This window comes from Nannobrachium achirus, assembly GCF_963921795.1.
Source record: "Nannobrachium achirus genome assembly, chromosome: 9".
In the NCBI taxonomy this organism is placed as follows: domain Eukaryota; kingdom Metazoa; phylum Chordata; class Actinopteri; order Myctophiformes; family Myctophidae; genus Nannobrachium; species Nannobrachium achirus.
Window position 1 is genome coordinate 35,256,721 of NC_137818.1, and position 11,931 is coordinate 35,268,651.

An 11,931-nucleotide genomic window follows, 5' to 3' on the forward strand; every position below is an offset into this window, starting at 1 on the left:
GCTGCATCACTGTGTGCGTGTGCGTGCGCGCCCGCGCTCTGATATAGCCTATAGCCTAATGTACAGTATGTGTGACATGACATGTTTTGTGTGTATTGTAGCTACAGTATGTTCAATCCATCTCTCTCTCTCTCTCTCTCTCTCTCTCTCTCTCTCTCTCTCTCTCTCTCTCTCTCTCTCTCTCTGTGTGTCTCTCTCTCTCTCTCTCTCTCTCTCTCTGTGTGTGTGTGTGTGTGTGTGTGTGTGTGTGTGTGTGTGTGTGTGTGTGTGTGTGTGTGTGTGTGAGAGAGAGAGAGAACTATAAGTGTAATGCTCTCTTATCACATTGCAGTATAGTAGATGATGAATGGTTGTTGAATGGTGTAATTGTCCTGAATAAAATGACTGAAAATCAAACACGCACACACGCACGCACGCACACACACACACACACACACACACACACACACACACTCACACACACACACACACACACACACACACACACACACACACACACACACACACACACACACGTTTTATAGGCAAAGCTTTTCAAACACTAAAGATCATGCATCATTATAGCCTGCATATACTGTACATAATTATAGTCTGGCTACATGCATGATTTGTGAGTTGTTACTGATTCACAATTAACATAGTGTGTATGAGCACACATTTATGCACACACAAATATTCATACAGGTTACGTAATATAATATGATATGATATTGTGCTATTCACACACAAATACCAGGGTAGCTTGTGTCTGGTGCCATTATGTAGATATTTGCAACAGCCTCCACAGACATGAGCAAAGAATCTGCATGAGTGTCTATAGAGAGAGAGGTGACGGAGAGGGGGGTGGAGGGGGTAGAGAACGATTAAGAGAGAGTGCAAGAGACAAATAGAGATAGATGAATGGAGCGAGAGTTGGAAACTGAGATAGAAAACTGTGATGCAGGGGGGAGAGAGAGGGGGGGGGGGATAATTAGAGAGAGAGAGAGAGAGAGAGAGAGAAATGATCAGTTGGTGAGACATGATGAATAATTGAATGCCATTAATGGGAGAAGATTGAAGAAGTGAAGGTGTTTAATGTCATCAGATCAAGCAGACCAGTGGCTCCATGTAGGACCCAGGGGTACATTGTGAAAATACCTGGTCTACGTAGCTCATAACATTGTGAGCTTGTAGATCAGCTATTTGCATAATCTTTGAACATTTTTTTTAACTTCTCGCCTACGTATTATGACATGCCCAATAAGGATTGATTTTTTTTAAATAATCAATGACATTGATTAGTTCATTAGATCAAATGTTGCACCTCTAGGCCAGTGAACCCCTGGAACCACAGAGGGCCAGTTGCTGTCGGGTTTGTTTGGGGTGAAAACCCTCCATAGTAAATAAATGGATAGCACTGGAACAGAACACTGCAGTGTTCCACTGTGTGGGGAGAGAGAGAGAGAGGGGGAGGGAAGGGGAGACATTGAGGTGGAAAGAGAGGTAGATAGAGAAGGAATAACCAAGAAAGAGAAGGATGAAAGGGAGACAGAGAATGTAGGCTACTGTAACAGACTCAGGGTAGGGATGGGGGGGAAAAAAGAGAAGACAAATTAGTTTGTTCTACTTTTTCTTTCTGTTCTGGGGGTTGTTAACTTCAGTCGTTAGGAAGTCTGTCTATTTATCTGTGTGTGTGTGTGTGTGTGTGTGTGTGTGTGTGTGTGTGTGTGTGTGTGTGTGTGTGTGTGTGTGTGTGTGTGTGTGTGTGTGGGTGCGCGTGAGTCCGTGTGTGTTCGTATTTGTTTGGCAGCGGTGAAGGAATAAGGAACAAACAGTGGATTTAGTAGTTGGTGGGATTTGGGAATTCTTAACCCATATTTGTTTCATTGTGATTTGTGGGATGTTTTCTTTAGAGAGCATCACATGTCAGAGGTCTCTAGTATTATTAATCATACATCTACTATAGTATTATTAGTATTGTGGTTGTTGTAACTATACATGTATTAACCACAATGCACTATATTAACCCTATAACTATTAACTTAACTCTGCTTTGACCATATTGTACGCCTACTTAAGTTAACCATAGCCTACATGAAGTTATAATATAAATATAAAATAAATTAAGTTTCATGTAGCACTGCAACTATCAAAATGTGGTCTTTGCAATTTGTCTGTTGAATACTTTATTGACTGATCAAATAATTGAGAAGCGTAGCGTTTAAATATATCAGCAATTTTAAGTCCCCTGTTGATCTACACGCTCTGTGTGCCAAGTTTGTGACTATAATGACAATTGATTATATCGATTAACTGTTGCATCACTACTTTCATGTTAATTGTGCCTGTATAGTGGTTAAAATGACTAATATGTAAAAGTCCCACTACAGCAGGGTTCCCCAATAGGCGGCCCGTGGGCCATTTGCGGCCCGCGGGGGGCTACTTTCTGGCCCACACCAACCCCAGTAATAATGGTGTATAAGAGCAGCAACAACACTAGTATATCGTCGTTGTCGGGTGGAAACCTTGTATCTCCAAATGTGTACGTTCTTTTGCAAATCATACGAGGCCGTCGCACAAAAGTAGTGAAAACAGTAGATCTACAAGCACACAACGCCTCGCGGTGCAAGGCGTTGTGTGCTTGTAGATCGGCTGTTTTCTCTAGTTTAAATAATTTTTAAAATGATAAATTCAAAACGAACGGTTTTGGACATACAAGATTTTCACCCGACAACAACGAAAATTGTCGCTGGCACTACAGCTAGTCCATCATTTCATCAGATAACATTTCTAAGCTGCATGTTAATGTCTTCATATTCCTCCTCTCGGTGTCTCCCTCCAATCTTTCTTCTTTTCTGCTGTTTCTCTCCCTTTTTCTCTTCCATTGTATGGCTCGGACTACATAGAGAACATTCCAGACGTGTCATCAGGCCAGATGATAACCAGTATGACGAAGAACTGGCGGCTAACCGGATCTGGAAAAAAGAAGAGCTTGATGAGAAATGTGTGACATGACCTTTGACATGTATGTATGGCTTCCTGTGTCAGATGAACCAAGGATGACAGACTGAACCTATGGGTCAGCGAGGTTGTTCAATATTTCCTTTTCTATCTTCCTTTTCCAGGAGATGATTTTCAAATGACATAAACATTTTTTTGTTGTTGTTGACAAAACCTTCTGTAGTGTTTCCCGACCTCAGACTGCTGCCCACAAACGTTATATCACTTCTCTTTTGATTTTGGACATGATTTTACCCCAAGCATTTCTGAACCAATGCTGGAGTAGAGCTGATAACACCGGTTCCTACTCCTACTGACAAACAGTTGATTGGAACCTTGAAGTTTGTTTTACGTGGTGGTGAAGGTGGTATCAGTGTGTCGCAGTATTCAGGGAAGGCATTACACTGAAAACCAACTCAGTCTCACGTGTTTCACAAATACCGTATGAGGTGTTGCACCAGAACAATGAAGATGTGTGCTAAACTTTATTTAGTCCCCTCCAACTCCAAAAGCAGTGGTGTCCTCTTGGACATCGATTTTATGTTCTGCTGCCTGTACGTGGATGTACATACAGTGAGGACACAACTGACTCTCTGACAGCAGTTTGATACACAGTCAAAAACGTGAGCCACACAGACATATAGACAGACAGCTTTGAGTGTTGGTGAGTGGTGGGGAACATTACAAACATTTGTCCTGCTCGCTTAATTCTGTTTTCAGCATGATTTGAATACCCCACCCTGGGCACACTAGACTGAGCTTGGGATGGTTGATGCACCAATAAAACTATCTGATTGGAACAAAGGACTAAGTGGCCCATCCTGATTGACGAATCAGAACCCTCTCAGAGGAAAAACTCTTCTCTCCCCCCCACTTAGCTCTGGGTGGGGGGGAGGGTGTTGGGTAGTGTAGTTTTTTAGGGTGTAGGGCTTAGGGCTTTAGGCTGTAGTTTTTTAGTTTATTAGTTTGTAGGTTATAGATTGTAGGCTAGTCAATAGTCACTAGTCACTACACCCAGAGTCACTACCCCCAGACTTATTTCAGGCCGTACGGCAACGAACCAAAACATCATATTAAGTGCACAGTGTTTTTCTGTGTGTATACCTTATATTGTTGGCAAGTGTTGGTTATACATGTTTACTTAATTTCTTGGGTATAGCCTTCGATTAGGCCCCAGGTTAAAGGCTCAAATCTAGGCAATATTAAGTTTACCTTGTTACAGTAGGATATTCGTACTGCTCTCTAGGCTCTAGAGTGTAGGAGAGTGTACACTAGACTTCTCTAGACTAGCTCTGAGGCTGTAGTGTTGAAATATCTCCCTCAGTGCTCAATTAGCAGCACTAGTCTTAGCCCATAGCCTGTTTTCTAATCAGCCTATGTCAGCACACTGCCCAGTGCCCACCCCTGTGGTAGCTACTGTGACAGTGTGTGCGTTATAGCCAACAGCCACTACACTGGCTTCTATAGATTTGAGTGCAAGAATTTAGTAATTTAGCCTCATTCCTAGCTGGTCATTATTTAGCTGGCTTTTACCCATTGTAAAACCAGCAGTTTAGTGTCTGATTAAGCTTAGCATTTAGCATTAGTGAGCCTTGGTTGTCAGGACTGTATATTCATAGCTGTTTGCTAGTGCTAACTTCCCTAGCAGCCTGCCCCCTCACAAACTCTCCAACCAGCTATGGATGCTAATCAAGGTCCGGGCCAAGCTGGCAGCCCGGAGAGCCCTAACCGGGCAGTGGAGTACCTTCTGGAGCTCAACAACATCATTGAGAGCCAGCAGAAGCTTCTGGAGACGCAGCGTCGTCGGATTGAGGAGCTGGAGGTGCAGTTGGATCGGCTGAGCCAGGAGAACAAGGACCTGCGCTTGGACCGGCAGCCCGTTTCCGTCTGCAACCCTCCTCCCCCCGTTGCTCCGCCACCTCCCTCCCCTCCACTCCCTCCTCCTCCACCCCCACCACCCCTGTCCCAAAGTATGCCGGTCTCCATACCGACCACCAAGAACCACCATGGTCACCACCACCACAACCAGTACCACCACCAGCCTCCACCCTCTTCCCAGACTTCCTCCTCCGTCCCTTTGTACCACAGCAGCCACCACCACCACCAGCAGCAGCAGCAGCACACTTTTCAGCAGCAGCAGCAGCAGCACCATCACACTTCCACCCATCACTCCTATAACAGCACCAACAGCATTGCATCGACCGCTATACCAGCCCCGCCTCCCCCTGCCCCCAGCACTGTGTCGATCCCCACCCAGGTGCCAGCAGCTCCCATCCCTGTGGCTCCTCCCCCTGCTGCCGCTCCAGCCCCTCCACCCCCACCTCCCCCGGTGCCTCCCAGGGAGCAGCAGCAGAGGAGCTCCACCCACAGCCGGCTTACCCGCGGGCACTCCACCAGTACCAGTACCAGTACCGGAACCAACACCAACTTTGTGGAGAAGGAGAAGGAGAGGCTGGAGCGCATGGCCAGCGTCAACACGTCCAACAGCCACCACCACCACCACCACCACCCCCACTCGCATCAACACGCCCACACCCTGCACCACCACAAACCGTAAGTCACACATTAAGATTCATTACAACTACCAGAGCAGTAGGTAGCACAAGAGTGAGGCAAACCTGTTTTGATAAGGAAGGAAGGAAGCACCTTTCAAAACAAGTTACCGGAAACAATCTGTGTGTTCAGGTAAAGGAATGGGGGGAATGATTAGGGGGCTTTTCACTCTCACAAGAATTAAAGTATGGTTTTCTATTCTTTTGAGATGCAGTCCCGTTTTATGCTTTTATGGCACAAAGTGCCCTGTTGGTCAATTCATATAACTTTAAGTGATCTTGTGACTTTAATTAATCATTACAATATGACCCCTAACCTTTGCCTTTAATATCATTAGTTTATGCATTTTATTTTTTTACCAATATGGTATTATTTACAAGTTGCCATTGTAGAAGTCTCTGTTTACTGCATGCTTGCCAAACTAACGCTTCATTCTTGCTCCTTCCTCAAGAGGAACTGTTTTATGTGAATCAAACTTTCCTCTCTTTGCAGTGGCTGGAAGTTACAAGGAGGTGTCTGGTAATGATAATAGCTTGAAAGATAATAGAGTTATAAGTTGTCGTTTACTGTACCATATAAGCTATCGCGTAAGATTACCCATGCAGGATAGGTACAATAGTATACAAAGGGGGGCTTCTACAATGGATACCACTATACCACAGTTGGTGTACTGTACATTGGCTGTTTTGTGTCACTAAAGCTAAATTCCAGCTTAACACAGCCTGAGGGGCCATCTAATTGAAATACCAAGCATAAGGAAAACCACATTGAGTGCATAATATGGGAATGTACGTACACATGCAGAAGTGGCATACAAAATGTATTTGTTACCAAACTATAATAATGGTGCCTTAAATGTCTGGTTTACCAAACTCTTGTGCCATCTTGAACTCTGATCGCTACTAACCTTGCAGCTTCTCTCATTCAGGATTATGTTGGTCGGGGAATGTGTCCACATGCTAAATTTGATCTAAAAGTTTTTCGTTTATGCCTTACACCCCACTGACAAAAAATGTGACAAAAGCGAAGCTGTTTTTTTTTTTTGGTGTTGTTGTATGTTAAAGTATATTTTGTATTTATTTTTATGAACGATGCCCAACAACCAAAGACAGTGGTAAATTGTAGAAGTTTCCCAATTACCAGTGTCTTCTCTTGACCATAGGAGAGGGGGCAGTTGATGATGCCCCAGTATATGTTTCCCCATATTGAAACAATAGGGATGACTACAGAAGTGACCACATGGTAGTTAAACATGTATTTCCCTGATGCTGATTGGGATAAATGGAGACACAGGAGAGAGAAGAAAACTTCTGGTGGGATCTGACTCCAGGCCATTCCAGAGGCATGGTGTCTCAACCATTACCATATCATTGGTAGATGATGTTAATATGATATTACAGGTAGCTCTGACCAAGTGTGGACCTGGACAAATGGTCAGCCTACTTCCCCCCCTTTTTTCAGTTGCAATACCTAGCTACACTTGATGCGAAATGGAACGGAATGCTATGCTAAATATAGTTCCCAGGTGGCTGGAGATCCATACTTGGTGTGATCCTGTTTTGGTGCTGCTGATGTCAGTTCTGGCGCCACAAGGGAAGGCAAAAGCTGGCAATGACGCGTGATTATGGATCCCACTGGGAAAGATGGATGGAAACGGCATAGAGCGCTCGTTTTCACAGTTATTGTCGACGACACTGCAAGCGGCGCGAAGGCCAGCGGACCTTGGTCCTGCTCTTCGCCCCCGAGCGCCGCAGGCGCGAGTGGCCGTGGTGAATGCAATCGTTCTATTTATGCCCAGGCCGTAAGGCCTGGGCAGGCGCACGATAAACGCAATGATAATTGGGGTTTGGTGCACCTCGCGCGGTCCAAGAGACTACAACGGAGCGCTCCCTACGTCCGGTTCAGCCAATCACAAGCTTCAAAATGAGTCCGGGGCGTGGTTATCCATCTTTCCCAGTGGGATCCATAATCACGCGGCAATGACCCCTCAGATTACTTGTGTGCCCCCTCAATTATAATCCTGGCGAATCTATTAAAACAAAAGTAATTTACTGCACCACTTAGTTTTACAGCCAATACACATTATCTTGTTGAATCGGAACACATTTGAGGCAAATTATACCTTTTCTGGTGTGGTTTTCTGATCCCACCACCCAGAAAGATGGTCATGCTGTGTTTGACTATAGTGTAACATAGCCTATAGGCTTTACCGTTATGGCATCAAGAAGCCTGCAACTCTTCTAATGAAGATAAAGACAGCTGGATAGGGCATATTATTTCAGAATCTTAGTGGTTCATTTGGCTTACAGAAAGCCTGATTTCATGGTATTGATAATGTTTTTGACGGCTGATGTGAAAATATTGGAAAGGTCTTTCAGATAATTGGACTTAGACATTGTGAAAGTATTGCCAGTTTAACCTCTGTAACTCAGCTAGGGATGGCTTGATCGATGGTGTCATCGTCAATCAATGATGATTTATGGCCATTGACGATGACTGAGACATGGTTGAGACATGACGTTTAAATAACAGAGCACTTTTTAAACATGTAGGCTATCAAAATTAACAATTGGTATTATACTTTGTGTAAATATGTAGTTAATTAGTCCCTGTAACAGTGAGATAAACTGCTTGTGCCCTAAAACTGATAACTGGACCCATTTTGTGTTTGACTGGCAGTGTGTAAACGTATCTCTTAGGAAAATGCAAGGAATCGATTCCCGATAAAGCTGGTCGGTCGATTTGACATATGCCCCTAGTGCGTGCCACCAAAACTGTAGGAGGAGTAACGCGGCAAAATATAGTTTATCTAGGAAGGGAAAGATGGATGGAATAAAGTTGGACAAGTACTAGTCTGTAATAAAACATTATAGTGTGGTTGACCTACACTAATAATGTTTTATTTTTGTTGTTCATGACACGTAAATGACGGGAATATGAACGCGACTCTGTGGCAAATAGCTCAGAGCCTGCAAGACTCGCAGCGAGGATCCAAACAGGATTCTTTAGATGCCTTCAGCCGCAGATGAGACGAGAGCCTGAACCAATGAGTTGGTGCTCTGGCCATACTGAAGCTGTCAGCCTGGCTTTATACCTTCGAGGCAGGCGTGTGGTGTGGCATGACATGGCTTATGACCCATATCTCCTTGCATGACCTTTGTACGGCCATGATGTCAGCCACGGCAAAGCATTCTGTCTATGACGATAGTCTCATGTGACACGATGGGATTATCTCCATACAGTATATGGGTTCTGGGCATTATACCCCAAAACTTTCCTAACCAAGAGATATAAGTACAAAGTGTGAGCTAAATATTAACTACTGTATGTGGCTAACTTGTTCCGGGGGCGACGTGAGGCTATTTTATCCAGAGGCAAATTATGGGCCAAATAACGAATACACCTGTATACTAAGGAATAGAAAGTACACTGTTCAAAGATGACATCAAATTTTTTGGCTACATGTAGTACATTTTGGCCAAGTTGTGTGGTGGAACATAGTAGGCAAAACATAACTTGCCAACGACCACTGGAAGTTCGTCGGTTACTATTATGTATTATACTGATCAGCAGGGAGAACCCCACAAACATAACTTATCAGCATAATTTAATGTGTTCCAGTTTTTCTCTTTTTTTTCTTCTTTTTTTCCCCTTTTTTTGTTGTTTCATCACTTGTTTATCCTGTATGAGTTCTCTTTCCTGATTGGATAACATTGGTATCCCTGGCCGGCCTGTAGTACCAAAGAGCCGTAGACTTTGTACTGGGAGGCTTGTGTTACTGAACAAACACTCTTGAAATGATATCAGAATGTAGAGCTACTTAACAGTTACTTTAACAAAAACATCACTTACAGTACAAAATAATTGATGTGTCAAACGTGTGATGCAACTTGTGTTACTACAGTAGTATTAACGTGACAGGAATGCTCTGTGGTTCCAGTAAAGTAAAAGTAAAATGGCAATACAGGGTTGAAATGTGTAATTAAGGCAATTCAGCAAAACTAGATAATATGATGTATACATGATTTTAAAGTGATACAGTACTTAACTTCAACATCCCTCCAGAAGTATCACTTTAAAAGCATACTAACCAGCACTAGAGTAAAGAGGCAGACTTTAGCGTAGATCAGCCTGCTAGGAGAATTGTCTATGTTGGCTTCCAGGTTCTTTCTTCAAGCCATGATGCAGCAAAATGCAAAACACCCAGAGCACCATATCTATCTGCACCTGGTCTGCCCGATGTCGCAGCCCGTTAGAGGACACCACAGAACCTGGTATACTGGTATTGAAACACATGACCGGAGCAGCTTGAACCCTAGCTGGACTGGACTTTACAACATTTCTGACTGGAGAGGCTGAGTAGGCTTGAGTCCAGTTCAACGTCTTTGCTAAATGGTAAAGTTCAGTGGCAGCTTGATCTGACTTTGCATTAGGGCATTCACCAAATATTTGAATATTCGAATATCAAAGTCACTATTCGACATTGTTCACCAAAGTCGAATATTCGCTTTTTTTTTTCTTTTTTTTTTTCTCTTTAAAAATATATATATATATTTCTTCATGGTTTATAAAGCTTGGCTAGATAGGAAGTCATAAGAATGAGTTGTCAATGCCCCTGGTGGATGAATTTGTTAATGCTCTAATACCAGGGGTTCTCAAATTTCTTTATGCCGCAGACCTGCCAACCTGTACGCATTTTGCGTATTGAGCACACATTTTAGGTCTCTGTACGCAGGTACGCAAACTCCTCTAACGGCTACGCATTTTTGGTTCGGGGGATGGTAACCCATGGTAACACAACACATTCTGCGTTGTGTTGTGAGGCCAACATTTTTGCTCCATGCCGTCACCGTGTAGTTCTCCCAGGCACCACAGAATGGTGTGAGAATGGGGTGCATGGCGCTGCGGAGCACTAGAACGGAAGCGATGCTCGTGTTGTCGGTAGAAGAAGAATTTAACCAAATGGCCGCGGACGGGCATAGCTCAGGGGTAGAGAAACTGGTATTAGAGCACAAAGGGTATAAATCCCGAAGGGTTCCCAGTTCGAATCCGGGCTCCCCCTGAGTTAATGTCGAAGGGTCCTTGGGCAAGACTCTGAACCCCTAATTGCCTCCGGTGAGCTGGCTGGTGCCTTGCATGGCTTCCTCCGCCACTGGTGTATGAATGTGTGTGTGAATGGGTGAATGTAATGCACAATCTATGTAAAGCGCTTTGGATTAAAAGCGCTATATAAATGCACCATTTACCATTTACCATTTACGGAGTTTGTTTTGTTTTGGTCATAGAGTTATAAGAAGAAGGTTTTGGTTTAGTTTCAGCATGCACACATCTCACAGCGACGCGTTATCGCTCGGATTTCACATAGCAGCGATATTAATCAGATTAATTTATAAAGAAGATACTACGGAGAATGGCCGTGGTGTGCTGCCAACGAGTCTTAACAGGTAGGCTAATAATAAACTTTTAAAACCCTCCTCTGAGGTGAATTCACATGTCATAGCAGCCACGAGGGTGAGAATTGGTGAAATCTCGTACTATGCCTAACCTAAACCTATCTTGCGACGCTGGTGAAACAAAACAACGAGCGGGCGAGCGGCTGCGGTCCGCCTGTAGCTGTGGTGTTGTGTATGAAGCCTGTGTTGTAATTCGTCATACGACGGTGTTGCAGCGAGCAACCAGTCAAAACGTGTGACCCAGGGCTTAGTACAATGTGTATTGTCAAACACATTAACAGTGAACAAATTATTTATCACCTTTGAATATATGAAGACATTAATGGTCTATCAACAATGAGTAGCCTGCAGCCTATATGAATGAATATAAAGACTAGGCTGTATGTGACACAATGTAGGCCATGGATGGAATAGAAACCTACATGAGTTGAATACCTTCAACTTCATGCAAATCATGCACAGACATATGGTTTTATTTAGGCTGCTCAATTAACAAAGACACAGGTTTATGTAAATAGCCTACAATGAAAAGCTATTTTGCAATTTGAATAACAGGATTATATTGATGTATGTTCATTCCTGAAGTCACTGGTGACTGTTTTGCGAGTCTATTGTTAACTAACTCTGAGCAAGTGCAGTTAGTATATTTTATTAAAGATTTGTCAACAATATTGCCAAAGCAACATTACTGTATTGCCTGGTAATACTAGCCTCCAGACCAAATGGCATTTTTATTTAAGAGGTTGTTCTAACATCTTGCCTCCTCCTATTAGTGTAAGTCAAGACATGCAATGTGCTACATTTCTGGTGTGAAATTTTGTTAACATAACTGTAAAGGTCCCACCCAAAAAGGTGCATGGAACCCCCCAAAATATACGCTGTTTTGTGCGGGAAAACAACAAAAATTGCACCGCGGGCGCTGCGCGGGCGCTGCGGGCGCCGCGCG

General features: G+C 43.6%; 1 protein-coding gene across 1 annotated transcript in view; it reads left to right on the forward strand.

The window, feature by feature from the left end:
- Nucleotides 1–4,657: 4,657 nt before the first annotated feature.
- LOC308290799 (IQ motif and SEC7 domain-containing protein 2-like) overlaps nucleotides 4,658–11,931 on the forward strand; it is a gene marked incomplete at both ends in the record, with an annotated part of 131,319 nt that continues 124,045 nt past the window's right edge. The window contains one exon of the mRNA XM_080732708.1: nucleotides 4,658–5,532. Coding sequence (XP_080588834.1) covers nucleotides 4,658–5,532 — 875 coding nt within the window. The remainder of the gene's footprint in view (nucleotides 5,533–11,931) is intronic.